Here is a 23313-nt window from a genome sequence, read left to right on the forward strand (position 1 = left end):
CAAGTTCACCGAGGCCTCCATCAATAGCATTGATATCAACATCAAAGTCTACACAAGCTCCTCTGCAGTTTTCGGTTTTAAACCAACGGTAAGCCAAAAGGCGTTATAACCTTGACTGTCTTCGGTGCGACTCCTGCGTGTATTTCACATTACCGTAAAGTTTTAAAGTGGATAGGTTTATATATTTGATAATCAAGAATTAAAAGGTCGTCCAGGGTCAATTTTCATAATTTAACCATTGTTTTGATTCGCCTAGTGTTTAACGTTGGAATAACAATATATAGGGAACATAAATCCTTGGCTGTTCTGGGAATTTTTTGGATCATGCTGATTGCTGTAGAGTATAGCCCAAAAGATTTAAAATACGGAAGAGTATGAAATTGGTCTGTTCATAGCAAACATTTCGGATCTTCTTTCAGCGCATCTACAGTAGCATTTCTAAGCCACGGCTGAACGACGAGATTAAAGGAAAAAGATACATAAAGATAACCGTCACAAAAGGGTTGAGTAGTGACTTTTCAGCAAAATACAGGTGTATGCTCAGGGTAAGCTAACCAGACGTACATTCTCGTCAAAACCATCCAGCCATGACAACAATATAATATTGCCTCAGCTTTTATCGCCAGCATAACATTCTGTTTAAGAAATAAACCATACTATTATTTCAGTTGAAAACATTTCTTTATTTTAAGAGATTTTCGTTTAACGTCGTAATCAAGAATTTTTCAAAATAGCGGCACGTTTTACTGAGAATTTCCCATGCACGTGTGATACATACGGATGATGCCTAATGGTAAACGTGTAAAACCTCTCAAGAGACTGACATGCACCACTTCTTGTCATCAATTCCCGTAGATCAACGGTAATATTCTAATCTTGAAAGGAATTTCTGAGAAGAAATCTGTCAGTTCAAAATATTACACTAAGCATATTTAAAATATTTATTTGTAAACTTATCTCTCTTTGTCCCTATAGCTTATAATTATAATATTATAATTTTAATTAAAAAGTGTCGTCACCTTTGTGGGATAGATAAAAACTATTAAATGCTAAATGATGTTAAATCCAGACAACATTGATCTGGCCGACATACCGACACTTCAAGTTTGGATCATCGCATGCATTGTCGTTTCGTGCATCATCTTCGTCGTAATTGTCGTTGTTGTGATCGCATGCATGTGTAAAAAGTCACATGGATATAGAGGCCAAGTGGTTGCACCAGCGGCACATACCCAGGTCACCACAGCAACAGTCACACACCCGGGTGAGATACAGGATATATACATGTAGTTAGCGGATGTCTGCGCGAAAAGTTCCTTCTTGAACTATTAAAAAACCACCCTAACATATACTCCATGAAACCCTGGGGCAGATTAACACGAACAATGAGTGAATATATCACCTGACTCATATATAATGGGTGTAAATAGTAATATGTTCAGATTCATCAGCATATTCTAAAATTATGGGAGTTGACCAAGTTAACCCGAGTATGAACTACTGCGGTTAAAGTTTATGGAGGGCACATCCTTTCTACTAGTAGGTTTTGTATTTATTTATTTATTTATTTATTTATAGGCCAGTACACTTATCCGTATCACTCTGGCGCAATACCTCCGCCGCCCTCTTACAACCAACTGGAATTGCAGCCACTCCCTTCACAACCCAGCCCGGCTTGGAGCACAAATGGGCATCGATGTCATGCTGTACACTCGTGGGGCCACTCTGTCCCAGTCGGTTGATGTCAAAGACAGCCACACTGTTGTCTAGCTAGCAGTAACTGCAGAATGCCAGAACCTCCCAAACTGACCCTTCTGCTGTATCTCCGTCCCCAAACAGGCAATACGCAGACCTAGAGCATAGTTGTGAAGCATAAAAGTTCATACAACATCGGTCATATTAGTTTTTTTTCACACTAAAATTCCATTGTTGTTACTGGTACTGGTAAGATTTATCGAAATTAGATCCAGTGTTACAGGTTTTCTCTCGCCAAAGTCAGAAGAAAATTCATTTCATCCACTACGTTACAGCACGTTTATCTTTACGCAATGAATATAAGTCCTAAAACCCTAACAATGGTGTCGTTTAAAACCTAATATTTTACAGCCGATAGTTCCAGATCCGCTGGACCTACCGTTTAATACCAATAGTCAGTGCGGCTAAGTACTGCTTGTTACGTCAGTACATCTTTAGATCAATTGACCCATATTCGTGCAGCTAATGCCTTATAATCCTGCAATTGCACTGCACAATACCCAGACCCCTTTTAAACCCAGGGGTTCTAGTTTTCTTAATTTTTTTTTTATCTACGGACAAACCATGTTACCTGCGATTTACTTTGGAATTGGCAATTGTGTTTGCGAAGTTGCTTTGTCCATACCTACTCGCAAACTGTTTTAATATTTTTTATTCTTCTACGTCAGTGTACTTTCCTGTTTTCCTAGAATCCGCCTTTTTTCTGTGAGTGTTGTCCGTCATATATCTACCCACCTTGTCAGAGAGAATGTCCCTCTGCGCTGATAGCTACGTAATCTAGATGATGTTGGACAGAGCAAACTTGATTTATAGAAGATGATACTTACCCAGATCTAAAATCTGTTTCAGTCTTCCAAGGTTACCTTTCAGATACCCAGTTTTAATGAAGCGAAATTGTGAACCTGGCCAATCTATATCAGAGCTAATATTTATAATCATGTATTATAAATACCAGTGATATTGTCAGTATCACTTCACATGTTCGTTATATGGCGTTATAAGACATTATAATAAGAAATCTAATAATTCCCCTTTCATCAGACATGTCTAAAAGTAAATGTAGGCCTATGTGACAAGGGCATTTAATAAAGTAGCCACGATTCTTTCGTGATTAATACGACATTTGTATCAACGTGATTACAAGCCTGTCATACAGTACCACCTTGAGGCATTCTAATTCAAATCTAAAGCATCACAGCGAAGCAGTAAATCGCATGCTTTCTTCATTGTCTCTTTCATGCACAAACTCCCATCATAAACTCCGGTGTACGTTTTGTTCGTTTGTACAGGTGCTGTGTTTATTTATGTAAAAATTACTGATAAATCCAAGAGTGAGATATTGAGCTTTATATCTTTATATACATGACCAAAGAACAGTTGTGCTCTGTTTATTTATGAAAAAAATTCCCATAAATGTAAGAGCGAGATATCTGACCTTTATATACGTGACAAAAGAATAGCTATGATTACATGAAGGCGGTGGACTGGAAATCGCACAGAGCCGTCGTTAACCACGGGTGGCAGGGCTACAGGACCTCTGTCAGGAGACATTTCCACGCCAGTGGGGGAACCAGCCGGTATAGAGCTATTGCACTCGTTCAGGCATGAGACTTTGTTCTTAGGTATGGGCTGTAATTCTATCAGGAAGCCTATTTATTATACCCCTTAAAACCATGCCATTTATGTAAGGGATGATACAAAAATGATTTCACGTAAATGTTTATGAAATGTGATAACAACACAGCATCGTGGGTAATTCTAGACCAGTGACGTCTAATACATCAGAGCATTGTTTTTACACTAATTATACCTATGACATGGTGCATGCTGTTACATTTTAAACATTTGCATGTGTCCTCAGCCCTTTAGTATGTACCAAGCTTCCGTGATCCAGAGAATTCCCAGAGAAATATGACGTCATCTTCTAAAAGCTACGGACGGGTGGTATAAAAAGGCATCTCGGTAGTTACAGTTGGGGAAGTGGAGCTGGTTCTATCAGAGTTAGCGGTAAAGCACTGTAACAGCTAGTTGCCCTCACAAGTTTTAACTATGTACTGTGTAACGTATAGCAGCTCTCGTCGTTTAACTTACTCCCGTGTGAGTTATGTGTACTAAACACTTTGTTACTGCACTGATATTGTGCTTGAGTATTTTCTCTCGTTGTGTTCGTCCTTTTAAAGACTTTTGTGAGCATATTCGTGTTAACTGTTAGGGCTGTGGACTTTGTCATCGTTCCTCATCTTGATGAAGTTGTATAGTGCCTTGTAAAAAGTACCTGTGTATGGTTATTTACTACCTTGTAAAATAAAATCTGCTGGTTTCTGTTTTGTGCTGCTTAGCATTCTTGTATTTTGTACAAGACCCTTTTCATACAAGTAGTTAGGCCGTAACACATGAACACTTGCAGAATGAAGACCTAACTTCTGTAAATTCATAAGAGGCCGAATTTCACATCCTACGTATGAATATTATCGCAAAGAAAGAAGTTTTGCATCAGCACTTTTTCTATGATTGCAAATAGGGTGTAATTATGTTTTGAAGTGAGATTGGCACTAATGTGTGAAGGTTTTACCTAACAAAATATTTTACTCACCAAATAACTATTACTCTGAGTTGTTGTTTCATGGTAAATATATATCTTTTAATGAAAACAGTGTATTTATATTCATTCTATTTTAAAGTGATTATATGCAATAAATGGAATCTTGCTGTTTGCTAAACATGATTTGATGGAATTTAATATATTACCCAATTTATCAGTTATTGTTATTAACTCACGTATATATGTATATGTCAAATTCACTGCTCTAAAGTTATTTGGCCTACTTGACGCAGGGCCTCGGTTTTCCTGAAACCCTTTTGTTAAGTCACCGTAAAGAGGCTACTATTTTACTACGCTTATAGACTGTATGTGACTTTATAGAATGCAAATTTGAAACCGCAGATAAGATAAAAGCGTGTAAAAGTTTGCATTGTTTTCATTTCTACACACGTATAATTTTGTCATTATAATACGCTTAGTGAAATTAGAGATTGCGTCACAAGACTGCAAGACTGCCCCTAATAAATCACTGCTCGCACTTACTCGACTATTTATGTCAGAACAAGCAAATGGAACAAGCAAATGTGTACTTAAACCAGGGCTTCGCTTACATCTACAGTGTATTAACTGACAGGTTTGAGGGTTACACGCTTTGTATATCTTGAGTATCCAATACAGTTGCTTTTACATGTCATTTCAATGCCTGTAAAGTTTAGCACTGGGCCTATTCAGTGGGTCGCTGACACGTAACACGTCCGCGTCTGTCATGTGATATAATAGCTTCCATACTGATCCTAGATCAGCACACCGGCCCTACCGGTTTTCTAAATAGTCACGAAAGAATACACTTTTCATAGAGGAAATATGAGACCAGTCGGCTCAATGTACACATACCTGTATCCTATGTGAATAAAGGTGACATATACGAAAGGACGGTAGCTGGAACAGCGTGTCAAAGGTCATATTCAGTTCTGATGACTGACATAGTACCGGTACATTATTTACTAACGCCCCTCAACAGGCCTTACATATAGGCCTGTTATCAACTCGATTTTTTCTGTGGGTATAGACTGTCATACGACGTAAGTAACTCTGGATAGTGGATTTAACTAGAACACGTATTAGGGACGGGAAGAGCTTGTGTTTGGAGTTTGCAATATATATGTCAAGCTGGTGACGAGGACTGATTCCTGCCTACAGGTAATGTTTTGTTGTACATTTAAACGGATGCCCCAACAGCTGTGGGGCTGATATCATTTAGGTGGAGAGAGTGACCTAGATACAATCTGTGTACAAACTATTTAACGTTCACATAGATCCGAGACGTTTGAATTTACCTTTCCACAGTATAAAGGGTGTACGGTTACTGTCTTTTTCAGTGTGACACGCCAGTTTCACTCTACTACTTATTCACCTGGAACTACATGTACATGCATAAACAGGTCATGAACGCTGTACACTAACACCACCTCATAAATGTACATCTATGAACAGAGTGTATAGCCCTGGTACATCATAGGTGCGGAAGGAATGTTATTTTTATAATTACCTACACCTAGCCATCGGGTATATTTATACCCCTGTAGAAAGACCAAGAGGACATTTGATTAATTACTGCTAAAGGCTTATGGGTGAATGTGAGAGTAAGTGTCTCCATGTACGCACTGGCAGAAGACAGGGAGTGTGTAGCCTTGGGATACAACGCATGGCGGTTGTTTATCTGTCTGAATGGATATGAGCAGTCTGTATATCTACACATGTACTGGTATAACGAACACGCATATGCAGGTGAGTTATACCGTAACAGGTGGCACATTTACAGCGAGTGCTGCGATAGGGCCAGTAGCTGCTTTGTAGACAACCGAACAAGTAGAGGCATCAAATAGAGGCGAGCTATTTCAAATCTTATTCCCATCGATACGGTAATTCTTAAATATAAATATATTAAGTTTTATTTAATCTGTCTTATCCTTAATTAGGGCTATACATGAAGAAGTAACAACAGCTTTGATGTAGAGTAATTTACAGTTAACATAATAGAGAGTTGGTCTCGAAGAGCTTCTGACTATTATTTCAATATGGTTTGTGGCTAGTATTCTCTCCTTTCAGGGCACCTCAAGGTTCCCAGCGGACCTGAGTCGTCGATGAACCTCCAGGAAAAAGTGGACGGATCAACCAGCAGACATGTGGCCATTCCTTGGACAAGGGTATTATAGGTAGGGAAGAAGAGAACTCTACCCCAGGTGAACAAAAACTGGTGGCACTCGTGTGCACGGCATTGGTCACAGAGAATATGTCCGGGAAGCCCGTGTCAGTAGATCACATCCGCAGAATCCGAAACTACAGAGTTAAGCTTTGTCAGAGTGCACTCCTCAAAGATGGCAACACCACGTGTTTGTTTTCGGGTATCATGGAGCCAGGTGAGTCCGGGGACGAATATGCCGTGGCGCTGGGGAAAAACGGCCACGTAGTTATCTGCAGCATTACCAAGGGAAAAATGGTTGTTTTCGGTAAACAACAGCAGCATACAACACTACTGCATCTGCTGTGTGAGTCACGAATGCCTCTACTACAATTCTTATTAAGACGGTACCAGAGAAAGACAAAGTCGGTATTCAAGGGACTTTTGAAGTCGACAGAAGATGGTCGCTATGACGTAGTTACCACCTATCTGGTGAATAACTTTGCAGACCTGGCTTACATAAGGGACAACAAAGACAAAACTCCTCTTGACCGGCTGATTCAGATGTTTGGAAGCTCAGATCAGTGCTTACAGCAGTGGGTAGCTGTGTTTAGGCAACTGACCGCAGTCGGTGACAGAGACGACCCATCCAACAATAGCTGCTTCGTGCACTCGGTTATAAAAAAGCTGTGTCAGATTAAATTAATGCAACGAGAATGTTATGAGAACTGCACATGCAAAAGTGGACTGTTTCAAACACTGTGGTACATCAACAGGGAAATGGTGGAGGCCAAGAGCTTCGTTTGTGCGGCCACATCTGGTAATTACGATATAATGTTCTTGTTGTTGAGGATTGAAGCAACTCTCTCCATGTCGTCTTTAGTGATTACTGAAATAGCACCTAACGAAGGTGCAAGCGCTCCAGAACCAATTATAGTCTTCCTGATAAAGTCCCTCTCCAATCACTCTAAAGACAAGGAAAGAGACCTTCTTGGCATTATAGAAATCTTGGTCAAGCGAGAGGACATTGACATTAACAAACAGGATGACGAGGGATTAAATGCAGTGTTTTATGCTGCTCTTTATCGTTTTCGCGAGATATTCCACTTCCTGTTAAACCTTCCAGAATACAGGGCCGATTGGCGAAATGACCGAAATGAATCCCTCTATGAATTGTTCTTATGGTCAAATATAGCCTCTTCCAACCCTGGTGCTTTCATTGCAGTGCAAAAAATTGCACTACAGTCTCGTGTATTATTACAATCTGTCAGTTCTTTTGAAAACATCAGTTTAAAAGTAGATTCACCCACATTGTTAAGAGAAACCTCGAAAGATCAAGAGGAAGAGACAGATCAAGAGATCTTCAGGAAGAAAATCACTGACAACTTTCCACGTTTGTGTGAGGACATGCAACCAGATGGCAAGTGTTTGGACGTTCTAATTCAAAGAGGTATTTTCCCTTGGAACAAAATAGATAGCCTGGATAGCGAGAAAACCAGGCACAACAGGGCCAGAAGAGTGCTCACTTTGGTATTACGCTCTGGAAAGAAGGGACGAGAAGCATTGCTGGAAGCTCTGAGACAATCAGAGCAAGATCATTTGGTAGAGTTATTGGAGATGGACCGAACGCAGTCCTACAAGACCCTGTCTCCTGACAGTTCAGTGGATAGATTGCACTTCAAAAACTCTTTGGAAGACAGTTCTTCAACCAGAAAAGCTACTTGTGACCTCCCCGTCTCGCATGAACTATCATTTGATCATAATACCTACATGTGTTCCTCTGACGTGTTTTTGGAAGGTAACCCGGTCTGTTCCTGGGTTTCGCAATCAAGTGATCGGTCAAATATGTTATCAACTTCTGGACCCGAGACTATTGTTGACGTGTAACTCCGCCACTCTTGGTGCTTTATCATACATCGGATTTTACTCTCCATTGAAAGCCTTTGTCCATCGACACGAATCTTTTACGAAAAACAAATCCATATTTCGTCTCAGTATATCAGGAAATCTAGAAAAGCGTATATTTAATCTCCACCAAAGGTTGACAGTCGGGGGTTTCCAGTTCGAGCTCTTTTATCGATAAGGGTAGAAAGTCCAACAGTATTAAGTGACTTGTTAAACATGTTAGGCAACTATTTTTGACAACATCCACTATAACATGGGCGTCCAAAAATTTTTCATAAAAAAAATCAGACTAGACGAAGGGTGGAGAAAATTGAGGTGCTGAACGTTTGTGAACTCGAGGAGTTCATAAAGGAAAGCGATGTCATTTGTGCCTCTGCAACAGAGTAAGACAGGTGATCAGTAAATTAATGTCACCAAAGGTTGTTTAACAGTTTTCACCAGTCGCATGACACAGTAGGACTGTTTTTTTTCCAACTAGAATTTCCCCTATTCCCTGAGTGATGCATAAAATACCCGCACCTATGGACATATGTATGTTCATATATGGAAAATGGATTTTTCTTCACAGGACATTTTGTACGCTCTGAACTGTGAATTGGTACACAGAATGTAGACAATTCCTCCTATTTTCAAGCTAGGATATTACTGTATTTTATACCGATAACTGCTGGAATTGTTAGCACAAATTTTGTTATAATGTAAGGAAGGCTAGATACACGTAAATGTTCCTCTTGTAACCTTGACTCCTTGACCTGTGGCCTACTTTACTCATCATCTGATCTAAAACATAGTCAATTTATTATACATTACCATATAAAGATAGATGTATTGTTATTAGCGTAGACCCTGTATAAATGTAAATGAATTCATGTATGGTACCTTTGAATTGTCACAAAACCTTTGTTTTGTTCTGAGAAGAAACTACCGAGCTATTATCCCATGTATGTATCAATTTTTGTTGGATCATTAAAAGATTGATTACCAATCTTAACATTTCCTAAATAGCTTGTCGATTCATAATTCTTATTTACCAGTAGTTAACAGACTTACTTGGTAACCATTAATCGACGCTGAATTATCGATAACTATTTTTATTATTTTTTCATGGTCAAGTTAATTTATAATAGGTAAAAGATACATCTCAATGACCATTAGTATTGAACCATCAATCAAGCAACGATTGTTCTTCAGCACAAATGCGTAAACCTATATATCAAAGAAACGTAACCCCTTGTGACCAAGATACTCACTAAAACCACTATGTTGTAGTCATGTCCTGAACATAAATACCCCTCAAATAATAAAGAAAATCGCAAATCATTATAATGAAGACCTAGTAAATAATATGTTATATAAATGTGATATGTTACCATTGGAGAAATATCTCTGCATAGATGATACTTTATGTGATTTATGTGTGGTGAAAGCCAGTAGAGTGTAGAGAAAAGTATCGCAAACTTCTTCGAACTCTCGACGTCTTTGATCATCAACGTACACCAATCCAGAAGCCAACGAAGTCCATGTGAAGTTCAGTACATACTAAATGTTAACAAACTTAACATCGATATCGTGACACACACTTAGGGCGACCTCCTGATGGTTTCTCTCTCAGAATACCTCATCTCATGCAGCAAGGTAAAAATAAGGCACACTAGTTGATAATATGGAAATATTTATTTATTTATTCATTTGATGAATGAAGACCTAGTAAATAATATGTTATATAAATGTGATATGTTACCATTGGAGAAATATCTCTGCATAGATGATACTTTATGTGATTTATGTGTGGTGAAAGCCAGTAGAGTGTAGAGAAAAGTATCGCAAACTTCTTCGAACTCTCGACGTCTTTGATCATCAACGTACACCAGTCCAGAAGCCAACGAAGTCCATGTGAAGTTCAGTACATACTAAATGTTAACAAACTTAACATCGATATCGTGACACACACTTAGGGCGACCTCCTGATGGTTTCTCTCTCAGAATACCTCCTCTCATGCAGCAAGGTAAAAATAAGGCACACTAGTTGATAATATGGAAATATTTATTTATTTATTCATTTGATTAGTATTTGATTTGATTTATTTGATCGCCGACTCAGAAATATTTCACCTATGCGACGAGGACCAGCATTGTGGTGGTAGGAAACCAGGTAGACCCCGTGGGGAACTCGTGACCATCCGCCGGTCGCTGACAGATTTTCCGATGTACGGGAGATTTAAAATTTAAACCACTTTAAAGATAAATTTTTAGTCTAAGATAGATCTTGCCATCTTGACACAGCGGCATGACGTCACAATGACGCGCCTTAAATGCAGCGACACAAAGAAACATGACATCCACCGAACTCGTCATGCTCATTAAGTACAACGTAGGGTATAATTTACTTAATCGCCTGATGTAATTTATATACCCAGCGAGGACGTCGATATGTCAGTATTTTAACCCGTTTTATAAGCCGATGACAATCGAGAATCACGGTTGATGTCGTAAATGACGCCTTGCATGAAGTCATGTCTTATTGTTTGGTGACGTAGGAATGTAAAAGTTTTCTAAACATTAGCTCTGACATCGGTTGGCCATGTTCCGGCTCCTCTCTGGATGATTATATTCACTAGCCACAAAGTGTCAAAGCTCCACGCGACGAAAACACGATTCCCGTGATCTTTAAGTAAGTCTGAATTCATGTCACTTCATTATGTGGGAATAACAATGACCCCACCCGATAACACAAGTGTAACTCACTCGTCTATTCGGGCAGCAAAATTCCATTTTCGAGTCATGATTTTCTTGCTAGGTTGAACTCGGCCGCTCTTCACAAGATTAATATAATCTTTTTTTTCACAACAGTTGCTTGTAGTTCCTGTTGTTTATTATTAAAAGTAGAGCTAAAGAAAAGACTCACAAAAAAGTTGTCAACCATCCTTTTAATGGGCTAACTGTCTTGGTTTCCAACAAAACGTTCCACGAGTTTCTCTTTTTCCGGATCATACTGCGTCCGGCCGACTCGAATCGAAAATGGCGGATTGCGAATTTTGCTTGTTGTCAATACACAAGGTACATCTGTGTTAACTGTGGTGTTATAGTTTTTATTATTCACGAATAACTAGGTGATACGACGTCAGAATTACTGTGCAAAACACGTTTTTGTAACGTACAGTTTGGCCTGTCGAGGAGAGCACACTCGAAAAGACCGAGTTCCTGGCTTATTTCTGAAAGCAGAAAACAATGAAACAAATCTCCGAGTCAGGGCTCACACTTGGACATCATGAATCAGAATGCGACGCCATGACGTGTGGGATTGAGATACAAAGAATGGTTTACGTTTCTGTGACGTCACTGCGAACGATTGCTTTGAGAGGGAATGGAGAGTGAGGGGGCGGGGCGATGATTCCCCACTGTAATAAGGGGGCGCTGCAACGTCACAAACGTTTGCTACGGGACACGCCTGCTACCTAGGGTGTGTACGTGTGGACGTGAAAATATGAGTCCGCTTTCACCTACGGCGGATATTTGACCAGCCATTTCACTGTTTTACGTGACCAGCAGGATGACATCCAGCGGGGATATGTGGCGTGCCCATCGTGCTCCGAAAGAAAACACGTGGGCTTCGCGTAAAACAGCTGGGGTGGAGTTTGTGCGGGATGTCTCTCGCCATAGCAGGTCCACGCTGTTTGATACAAGACCACACATCACCAAGGTACGTATAAAAGTTCACATTTCAGTGAAAAAAGTATGGGGTATATAGCAACTTAATATGCATTATTTAAGCGAACATGTATTCAACGTACAACTTTCAAACACAGCTTTCGCGTACCGCATATCCTATTTGTAACGTATTATTAGAAGGTTAACGTTCTACTGAATCTAATAGATGTAACAAAAACCTGTAAATGTAAACTAACTTTTCTGCTTCGGTTTAGGGTTTCCATCTTCCGGAGCGTTGCTGTTCTCAGCGGATGGATTCATCTAAAGTCACTTTACCAAACTTGTCCATCACAAGTTTGTCCAAACTGGGAGAAATGCGACTCAACCCTATCACACTGTCGAAGTCATTTTCTAAAAGAAGTAACTTTGACCGTATGCTGAAGGGTAAGTCTCTGATGTCCACAGCGCAATATTATGAACTGAAGAGGCTGTACGAAGGAAGGCCGCTAACGCCTAAAAAACAAAAACCCTGCCGATTGGGTACGTTACCGAAGGTACGGTCCATCACGGGAAGCATGGAGCAGACAGTGTGGTGCTTGCCGAGGCCGCTCACTCTTTTGCCACTGACAGGTGAGCGAAATGCTGTTCGCATACGATCGAACAGGACGCGCGGAATGCCAGAGCCAAGGCTAAAGGTCTGCCTAGCAAAGGTGGACGACAAGCTTTTGACAATGTCCGCTGCAGAAATCCCCTCACCTAACAGTTTATTGGAGATTGAAAAAACTAAATCTGCGAGTGGATATTTACCCTCGTTCACTCAAGAACACAACATTTCAATGCAACAGGAATGTCGCGAAGGATTTGTCTGTCCAGGTGAAATCCGGAAGTCACGCCCAAGGGAAAGTAGACGAAAGCCATTGTCTAGCTTGGAAACTTTAGATCTTTCCACAGATAGAGACCAATTCACGATTTCTGAGACACAGGAAAGAATTAACTTGAACTTACAACAGAATGCTTCCTCCAGAAGTCGCCAAAGGAGCAAGACTACATGTACATCTTTGGGCCTGACCTGCAACCCCCAGGTACGTACATTATACCATAGACTAAGCAAATAAAATGAACGGAAATATAGCATTATGTTACATTCTCAACAATTTAGTTCATGTATTTCCAAAAGTAGATAAGTATCATTAAATATTCTGCATCTATATTCATTTGAATGGGCATTGACTGTTGCACTGTAAAATAAACCCCCCGAATGATATAGACTAAAATCATTTTCACTATATGAATTAACTCATTGATTATAATTTGTTTTATATTTTCCGTTCATTTGTTTTTCAGGTTTTAAAAACTAGCCGCACTCAACCCAAAACCGTTATCTCCAAGCCAGATGTCTCCGTGAAGCTGAATGTGATAGGGAATAGGCCACGGTCCCTTGTCCAGCTACGCGACATGTCAAGGGTAGGTGCAGTCTGACAGGCTTAATTGTAAATTTTGCAATTTTTCACAGTAACAGTAATTTTTTAAAAACATACATAAAGCGATGTTTCGGTTCTGAAATTTCAAATTTCACAATTAGAACCATTAAACTGGAGCATATTTCTGCGGCCTAATCCGATGACACGCCTCCCTAAAGAGTTACCTGTATCTTTATTTACATGTTTAATACGGGGGTAAAGCTAACATTTAGTAAAGGTCCATGCCTCCCATAACAATATTTTTCTCTACACACATCTGGCGAGAGATATAGGATCTTATTATGAAGCCTAAGGGTGGAAGGTTTTCGTTGTCTATTTCCACGTACATGATCTCAGTCTAATGACTCATACTTCTCCCGACGCTAGAAACTAACGGTCACTCCTCTGCAGCCGGACATAGATGAAGAAGTCCTGCTTGAGACTCATACGTTGAGACAACTGAAGCAGGAGTCACAGCTAAATGTCACCGGCAAGAAGATGGAAAACAAAGCAAATATGCAGATTGTGAATTTTCTCAATTACGTAAGTATTATTACATGATTGTTAACCCTAATTACACGATTACCAGGTTGAATTACGCAATACAGGTTGACAATGCCCTGCACGTAAGAATTTGGGTCCCACCTGAATTACCATATAAGCACATAACTACACCATTACTTAGGTATAGCTGGCTTCCTCTCCGGCCGTAAGTGGGAAGGCCTGCGGATGGTCGTGGGTTTCCCCCGTGCTCTGCCCGGTTTCCTCCCACCATAACGCTGGCCGCCGTCGTATCAGTGAAATATTCTTGAGTACAGCGTAAAACACCAATCAAATAAATCAAACTTAGGTATATAACTACACAATTACCTAAGTATATAACTGCACCATTACACATGTATATAACTGCACCATTACCTACGTATATAACTACACCATTACCTACGTATGTAAGCGCAACATTACCTACGTATATAATTACACCATTACCTAAGTATATAACTACACCATTACTTAGGTATATAACTACACCATTACCTAGGTATATGACTACACCATTACCTAAGTATATAACTACACCATTACTTAGGTATATGACTACACTATTACCTAGGTATATGACCGCACCATTACGTGTGTATATAACTACACCATTACTTAGGTATATGACTACACCATTACCTAGGTGTATGACTGCACCATTACGTATGTATATAACTACACCATTACCTAAGTATATGACTACACCATTACCTAAGTATATAACTACGCCATTACCTAGTATATGACTACACCATTACCTAGGTATATGACTGCACCATTACATATGTATATAACTACACCATTACTTAGGTATATGACTACACCATTGCCTAGGTATATGACTGCACCATTACCTAGGTATATAACTACACCATTACCTAGGTATGTAACTGCAGCATTACCTGGGTATGTAACCGCACCATTACCTAGGTATATCAGTACACTATTACCTAAGTGTATGACTACCCCATTACATAGGTATATAACCACACAATTTCCTAAGTATATAAACCCACAATTACCTAGGTATATAACCTCACCATTATCTAGATACATAACCGCACCATTATCTAGATACATAACCGCACCATTATCTAGATATATAACCGTACCATTACCTAGGTATATAACCGCACCATTACCTAGGTATATAACCGCACCATTACCTAGGTATGTAACCGCACCATTACCTAAGTATATAACTACACCATTACCTAAGTATATAACTGCACCATTACCTAAGTATATAACTATGTCATTGCCTAGAATATAACTACACCATTACCTAGGTATATTACCAAAGTATATAACTACGCCATTGCCTAGAATATAACTACACCATTACCTAGGTATATAACTGCACTATTGCCTAAGTATATAACTACACCATTACCTAAGTGGCTACATTACATGATTCTATAAGTATATAAAGTTAGTACCTAACACTGAATGAAATTTATACTGGCTTCTAAAAGTAAACTTTAATAAAGAATAAGTTAACTGACAAAGTGGGTAAATCCAAAGCGACGTCGATACTGTGCTAACTGGTAATTGCTCATATATACTTTTATACATACTTTTCTTCACATACTGAGGTGTCCATATGACAGTGACGTTTTCTTCACCTACTGAGGTTTCCATAAGGCAGTGACTTTTTCTCCACATACTGAGGTTTCCATCAGACAGTGACGTTTTCTTCACATATGAGGTTTCCATCAGACAATGACGTTTTCTTCACATGAGGTTTCCATCAGAGAATGACGTTTTCTTCACATATGAGGTTTCCATCAGACAATGACGTTTTCTTCACATGAGGTTTCCATCAGAGAATGACGTTTTCTTCACATATGAGGTTTCCATAAGGCAGTGACTTTTTCTCCACATACTGAGGTTTCCATCAGACAATGACGTTTTCTTCACATGAGGTTTCCATCAGAGAATGACGTTTTCTTCACATATGAGGTTTCCATCAGACATTGACGTTTTCTTCACATACTGAGGTTTCCATCAGGCAGTGACTTTTTCTTCACATACTGAGGTTTCCATCAGACAGTGACGTTTTCTTTACATACTGAGGTTTCCATCAGACAATGACGTTTTCTTCACATATGAAGTTTCCATCAGACACACTGAGGTTCACCAGTCGTTGGAATCTACGACCGAGTTCCACACAGTAGTTGTAGGCTTACTTGTAACTGTAACAATACCATGGGATCACATATCTTTTACATGTTTTACCATAAAAGTTACAATCAACTTTTCCCCTCTCACGCCATACCGATTTTGTTCTTGGACTGGTTATTTAACTCGCCATATCTTGTAGTGTCTCTTGTAGTGTCTCTACCGACGGACTTTTTTGTCTATGGATCAATAGAAAGTTGTGTTACAATACTTTGACAAACGACTGGAGTTCACTTAACATTCAAACAGATATGGAGTGTAGATGTCCAGGAAAGGTTTTTCCGTATTCATTGCTAAGTTTGTGTTACTACCACTTCTATCTAGGAACTTAGCAAACCAGTTATTTTTTTTATCACTCATCCATGTAAGAACTTTCGGTCACTCTTGACTTCCTATGGTGGTAACTGGCAGATGACACATGTATCTCTCGAAAACAGTACCTTAGCGTACTTTACGATCATAGAGGTCCTGTAGGTTACCTCCATTGTCACATGACCAATCCAGCACGAGACCAGCATACGTAATGGTGCAGCATTGACAGCTGCAGAAATGCCGAGAGATCTTTAATGATGTCCATGTTTTTCAACTTGGTGGAATATACTTATTTGAGTTCACCGAAACTGCCTGCTTTAGGCCGACAGGTACATTTATTTCATTAGGGGATTTTTAAATTTCTTCCGATAGCCTTATATATTATATAAATGTTTATTCTTGGCCATCCACATGAGTGAAAATAAAGAAATAAAAATTCATATAACAATATATATTGAGGTTGACTTTATAGCCGTTTACATTTGACTGGCTTAAACTTCTTAAACTTTGAAACTCGCCATTAGCCACGTTCAGAGGTCCCACCAAACCGGGACATACTCCTAAAAGGCGCCCTTTAAATGGAGAGTGGCATTTGCTTAATACGCTACGATAGAGAGCGCATGTTGTATCCACACAAGTATTATAACACGGCAGGCAACACTACAACAATGTATGAAACCTTTGTTCTACCAACCCAAGAGGGCATGGGTGGATGAACTTAACTGCCACTACTAAAGTTACATTTAAAGTGAAGGCCATCTCCATAGTGCAAACATGTGAGACGGCTTCACTGTTTATCTGATAGATATTACAAAGCAAATGCTATATACTGTTATTTGTTTATTCGTGCATGCTAAATACATTTGTCGGCGGTATTTCAGACTCGAGACTACCGTCTTGGACACGTTGTGCCACCATCACCGAGTTGTTGTGGCCGGATGGCGAACCACTGGACAGCCAATGACTCGCAAACGATGAACCTCAGAAAACTGAGAAAAGGTAATTCTAGGTCATATTCAAACCGATAAGCTTTCTCCGTGTTCCGCACTGTCTTAAGAATCCCAAACAAGTTTGGCACTGTCTTAACGTTCTCAAAGAAAGCTTCGCACTGTCTTAAGCTTCTCTGATAAGTTCCGCACTGTCTTAAGGATCTCAAACAAGTTTCACACTGCTTTAAGGTTCTCAGATAAGTTTCGCACTGTTTTTGGGATCCCAAACAAGTTTCACACTGTCTTAAGGTTCTCAAACAAAGTTTCGCACTGTCTTAAGCTTCTCAGATAAGTTCCGCACTGTTTTAAAGATCTCAAACAAGTTTCACACCTGCTTTAAGGTTCTCAGATAAGTTCCACACTGTCTTAAGGATCTCAAACAAGCTTCGCACTGTCTTAAGGTTCTCAAACAAAGTTTCGCACTGTCTTAAGGTCCTCAGATAAGTTCCATACTGTCTTAAGGATCTCAAACAAGTTTCGCACTGTCTTAAGGATCTCAAACAAGTTTGGCACTGTCTTAACGTTCTCAAACAAAGTTTCGCACTGTCTTAAGGTCCTCAGATAAGTTCCACACTGTCTTAAGGATCTCAAACAAGTTTCGCACTGTCTTAAGGTTCTCAGATAAGTTTCGCAATGTCTGAAGGTTCTCAAACAAAGTTTCACACTGTATATGGTTCTCAGATAAGTTCCGCACTGTCTTAAGGATCTCAAACAAGTTTCGCACTGTCTTAAGCTTCTCAAACAAGTTTCGCACTGTCTTAAGCTTCTCAGATAAGTTTCGCACTGTCTTAAGGTTCTCAAACAAGTTTCGCGCTGTCTTAAGGTTCTCAGATAAGTTTCGCTCTATCTTAAGGTTTTCAAACAAGTTTCGAACTGTCTTAAGGTTCTCAGATAAGTTTCGCACTATCTTTAGGATCTCAAACAAGTTTCGCACTGTCGTAAGAATCTCAAACAAGTTTTGCGGTGTCTTAAGGACCTCAAACAAGTTTCGCACTGTCTTAAGCTTCTCAGATAAGTTTCGCACTGTCTTAAGGTTCTCAAACAAGTTTCGCACTGTCTGAAGGTTCTCAAATAAGTTTCGGACTGTCTTAAGGTTCTCAGATAAGTTACGCACTACCTTTAGGATCTCAAACAAGTTTCTCATTGTCTTTAGGATCTTGTGCTTTAACGGAGGCGATCTTGTCGCCAATACATCGGCAAGAGGACCTGAGCTTAAAACCTCAAAGGCCATCGTCATTATCCCGAGCTAAGGCGGATGAAGTAATGACGCTGGACTACCTTGTCAGAGTGCGTTCCGGAAAGGCGTTGTGGCAGAGAGAGGAGTCTACCGTACAGCCATGCTCCAGCAGTTCTTCCTCCAGCTTCTCTGGGGATAGTGACCGCGATGACGACGGGTCATCCACCAACAAAAGCTCCCATTCTATCCGAAGTTCATCTTCTGAGCAAAGTATATGCCAACCACAGGGCACCAATCAGCGCAAAGGTGAGTGTAGATTCAGTGTTGCAAACATGATGTATGCTATCTGTAATCGCAGCAGCGTCATTTCGTTAGCATAACTCATAATCAAAAATATTTGATTTGGAAGACTCAATCTGTGATAAAACTTCCTTTCATTTAATTATGTACAACACAGAAAAAACGTAAATATTCAGAACCGTTTTCTTCAGCTGCCCCTGGTGCAGCCGAGCAGGAGGATCCACCCAAAGCAGACGCAGGCATAGCAAGCTGTTCCAAGCCGTCAGGTTTTCCTCCCATATACAATAAGGCAACCAGCAGTCCTTACAGATCAGGACATTATTTCGCAAACCCAAGATTTATACATGCTTCTGGTCGTATATCACCCGTACCAGCCTCTTCTCGCCATGCCAACAAACGCCCAACTATGGTCGGGAGAACACTTACAGCAGAACAACCGGTCATATTTGCCAGCAGTGTTCGTCGCTTGGTATCACAACCCACACCATATCGAAGCCCTTTGCCATTCCCCAGCAAGTTTGAGACATCTGCCCCCAAATGGCGCCTTCCTAGTTTCTCTCACAACCCATGGGGCAGCCTAATAATGACCAGCACACCACAGGAACAAGGGTCCTGTGACACGAGACAGTGCCCAGACAGGCTGAAAAAAGCCACCAGGAAGAAAATCGCAAAGAAACCAAAAGTTTGGCGCCGGAAGAAACGTCGACAGAAAACCGATTCTAATTTACGTGCGAATACAGACATTTCATCTCGTATAGGTAAGTTCCGGCAAAAAAAAAAAAAAAAAAAAGAAAAAAAGAGCGATCATTTAAAAATGAGAGAGAGATTTTAAAAGAACCTGTACATGCTGGGATAGGATCTCTTCGAGATGACTTTCATGCTTGCTGACTTCTTAGAACCTATATTAATATATATGTGTGTGCATTAATACAGAAATTTCACATTCAAAAGAAATATCCTATTAGGCCCTATAACACGTATCAACACAGTTTGGAAAATGTATATAGGGAACCAATGCCAATTTGTACTAATGAAATTGGTCTTTGAGCATTTGACTTTAGATATTGTTTTCCTGATTGACGGTCTGAAATGGTCTTTTCATTTCAACGAGAAAAATGCTCACCTATACTGAAAAAAAAAACATAAAGCAAACAACTGACACTGTTTCTTACACTGATATCGATGGTCAACGTGAAAACTATCGGACCTGAACAATGAGAGATGAAGTTCCATTAATTCAGTGATTTGGTCGTGTTTTTTCTCAGATGAACCTCAACATTCCAACTCTCTGTATTTCACACCTATGTATGACTTGAGGTACGACAGGTGGAAAAGGCAGTGTCACCGACGAAAGAAAAAACCTGCCTGTAATTTAACCATCAAAGCCACTTCGAAACGTTCAGATATTTCTGGTCTGCACCTGAGATCGGAGTCGGAGGAAAGCGAAGACAAGTCTGGCTATGGAGATGGGCGTCAGTATCCTTCGCCGCAGAAAAACACTACTAGCACTCCATTACACCACCCCACCCCTGTCAGTGCCCTGGGAAGGCCCTTGGAGACAGTTGCATCACGGCACTCTTCTCAACAATCAGGTAAGCACCTCACGAAGCAGTCGCAACGTAACGCCTAAGATACGTCACTGCTTTGTTATACTGGCCCCAGATATTACGCTTACAGGACAGACCTTTTGCTTACGTTTACTGTACTGCTACTGTGTCTTCATATCTGAGTTAGTATTTGGTATATTTGTATTGATCCAGTTAATGCTTGGAATCACAGTGATGTACATAACGGCAGTAAATATGGCCGCTGTGGGCCACACTCCCACAAGAAGACGATGTGCTGCTATTTTCTCTTCTGTTGGCTGTGATATATTATTACCACTATTTCGTTGCGCAGGACCACTATCCATCCTGGGCGCCATGTCCTATACTGCCCCCACGCCGCCTGGCAGTAGCAAAGTTGTTGATCTGCCGATACTGACAGGAGAAGCATGCCGACCTTGTCCTACTGTGGCATCAACTGAGGAATACATCAAAACACCGACGGTCAAAGGTAAGAGGGAAACCCATACAGAGTTGACAGCAGAGTTCAGCAAGTCAGGGGAGGAACTGATTCTGTCTTCCAGTGAGCTGGTTGAACTGGAGTGCACTGGGCGCATATGCACCTGTGCTTCCGGTGCGGAGACTGTGGAGTACCCGACGGATTCGGAGAGGAGACCAGAATACTGGAACATTGCCAGCATCCTCAGGAACAGCAGGACAAAAAAGTAAGGCCAGAACGTGATTAATTGTATTGTTAATGAATGGTGTTAATGAAGTCCTAGATCATGTTTACCTACAGAACAATAGTAACGAACATGTTATTAAGACAAGTTACGAGATCAGTGTGTCATAAAATCCGCATGATATCGCATTGGAGTTCGAAGACCAAAGTGTCGGAGGAGTGCTGAATATTATTTGATAAAATTTGGATATGCGACCTGCAGAAAGAGACCAAACTATATATTTTTGTTCCATCATCATTTCTTTCCGGTTTCTCGATTTATTTCAAATCCATGTATGCTGCAGGAAGCAGACGACAGCAGGTGACATTCATGACTGCAGTTCCCGGGACCCGAGCTCTCAGTCCCCTCTCCCTAGTACTGTATGGGTGACGGACAGTCTGTCGGTTGCCCCCATCAGCGCGCCTGTCTCCCTAGGTAGGCCTATGTATAGTATAAACACAGACTTAATCATTCCCATAAGCTCTTGGCTTGTACCTAAGTTAGGACATTTCGATGTATCGTTATTTGTCCACCTTTAATACGGTACACGTACCTTTCTCCTTTACATAGGCGTATACAGCATTCATTTTGGCTCGGTGACCGATCACGGTTCATGCATTCTTTCAGATTATGCCGGCTAATGTCACCAAAAGTTGGGTGGAGTGTTTATCAACATTCTATTATTTGTACGGAGAGTCATCAGGGTAATAAAGACCATGGGTTAAATGATTACACTGACCTAAATTGGCTCAAATCTGAGGACGATAATTCCTGGCATTGCCGTGGGTTCATCCTTCCCCGTAAAAACAAACACGATATTACCTTCATGTTATGTTGAGTTCATCTTTGTTGTCAAAGACAAACTACATGAAATTGGGAATCTAACAAATATATATAAACAAGAAAGAGAGGTGACCGGTTAAACAAACATCCTTTCCCCTTCGCAACAAAGTATCGAACACACATCACCTCCCCTTTACAGCACACACGCTATACTAAATGAATATTTTGGAATATATTTAGGATTCCTTACGTCTAAACGTGCTTCCAACGTACATTAGTCGTTGCTGCCCTGGAAACAGAACGTATTCTTAGCTGTTCACTTCCTTTTATCTGCATTCAGACACGGTGGCATCACCTGGAATGCGGTTACAATCAGATTATTCAAGAAAAATGGGAGACAAGCGGACTGACGTAGTGAACAACAGAACGCTGACATTGCACAAAATTCTTGGATTTCTTCCAGACAGTTTGATTCAGTCGGTAAGAATGCCTGTTTTTTCAGTTCATAACGCGTGTAATTGGTTCCAATCCATCACCTATGAGCATAAGCAGTGTGAAAACTGAAGCTTAAAATCCACATCTATGTGTATTGGAATTAATACATGCTTAGATTGTCTCATTGCGTTAGAGTGGAACACGCCATATCGCGAAGTATGTGACGTGACTGACTTGTGAGATGCCTGCCTATCAACCGCTGACACACCCTATACATTTGGGTGAGCGATCCCAGCGTTAAATGGCCACCGGTTCGTCAGTAACTCGTCCACAGTTTGTGCACTCTGGTTTTCTACGAAGTTGTTCCCACATATAAGACTAGGCTTACTTCATTAACCATCGAACGACTACTACAACAAGCACTGACGGTCATGTCAGGTGGAGTTCTGTCCTATGAGCACCATCACTCGTTTCTTTCATGGTCGTTATTTTGTTGCAGGACTCACGGGAACATTGTCACCACGAAAATGGTATTGGCACATTGGGTGTAACTTCTTGCTCGTCATGTATCAGTAGAGTCTCCCAACAGGCCAGTGGTCAAACCTTCGCCATGGAGCATGCACCAGCGCCCGACACGGATTATCCTCCCATTGGTCGAAACTTCTCACAGGTCTAATAATCATGTCACTCAGCGTCTTCTTGGCTTCAAATGTTGCAGTTTATAGATAAATTCTGGAAGTTTTATTTCTGACAAAAATAACCCATGTATACTACCTTTAAAGGCAAAATAAAATTCATTTCTTAATCAAAGGATGAAAAACAAAAAATCTCAGTA

The 23313-nt window shown here is 40.3% G+C and overlaps 2 protein-coding genes and 1 long non-coding RNA gene across 4 annotated transcripts; all 3 read left to right on the plus strand.

The window, feature by feature from the left end:
* Positions 1-4664, plus strand: LOC135471308 (uncharacterized). The gene is made up of 4 exons (XR_010444428.1): positions 1-88; positions 420-545; positions 1070-1264; positions 1579-4664. It is a non-coding gene; the product is annotated as an uncharacterized LOC135471308 (long non-coding RNA).
* A 409-nt stretch (positions 4665-5073) lies between these two features.
* Positions 5074-9329, plus strand: LOC135471121 (uncharacterized). 2 transcript variants are annotated; one of them, XM_064750192.1, is made up of 2 exons: positions 5074-6085; positions 6407-9329. In XM_064750192.1, exon 2 carries the CDS (start codon positions 6591-6593, stop codon positions 8364-8366), a length of 1776 nt encoding a protein of 591 aa, XP_064606262.1. In that variant the 5' UTR covers positions 5074-6085; positions 6407-6590; the 3' UTR covers positions 8367-9329. The 2 variants fall into 2 exon arrangements, with proteins under 2 accessions (XP_064606262.1, XP_064606263.1); XM_064750193.1 differs by having other exon boundaries at positions 5074-5497.
* Positions 9330-11934: 2605 nt separating this feature from the next.
* Positions 11935-23254, plus strand: LOC135471061 (uncharacterized). Its single transcript, XM_064750109.1, has 12 exons — positions 11935-12084; positions 12308-13114; positions 13377-13496; positions 13880-14035; positions 17410-17527; positions 18671-19000; positions 19186-19752; positions 20260-20586; positions 20894-21263; positions 21565-21695; positions 22384-22523; positions 22978-23254. Exons 1-12 carry the CDS (start codon positions 11935-11937, stop codon positions 23152-23154), a joined length of 3393 nt encoding a protein of 1130 aa, XP_064606179.1. The 3' UTR covers positions 23155-23254.
* The last annotated feature ends 59 nt before the right edge of the window (positions 23255-23313 follow it).

The sequence above is a fragment of the Liolophura sinensis genome, chromosome 7 (genome assembly GCF_032854445.1).
Source record: "Liolophura sinensis isolate JHLJ2023 chromosome 7, CUHK_Ljap_v2, whole genome shotgun sequence".
Taxonomy (NCBI): domain Eukaryota; kingdom Metazoa; phylum Mollusca; class Polyplacophora; order Chitonida; family Chitonidae; genus Liolophura; species Liolophura sinensis.

Excerpts from the sequence above, each read along its gene's own strand:
- LOC135471121 (XM_064750192.1), top strand. The coding sequence starts at position 6,591 with ATGTCCGGGAAGCCCGTGTCAGTAGATCACATCCGCAGAATCCGAAAC.
- LOC135471061 (XM_064750109.1), top strand. The coding sequence starts at position 11,935 with ATGACATCCAGCGGGGATATGTGGCGTGCCCATCGTGCTCCGAAAGAA. Across the intron at positions 17,528-18,670 it reads CCTCAGAAAACTGAGAAAAG|GATCTTGTGCTTTAACGGAG; the intron begins GTAATTCTAGGT and ends CATTGTCTTTAG. Across the intron at positions 19,001-19,185 it reads GGGCACCAATCAGCGCAAAG|CTGCCCCTGGTGCAGCCGAG; the intron begins GTGAGTGTAGAT and ends CGTTTTCTTCAG.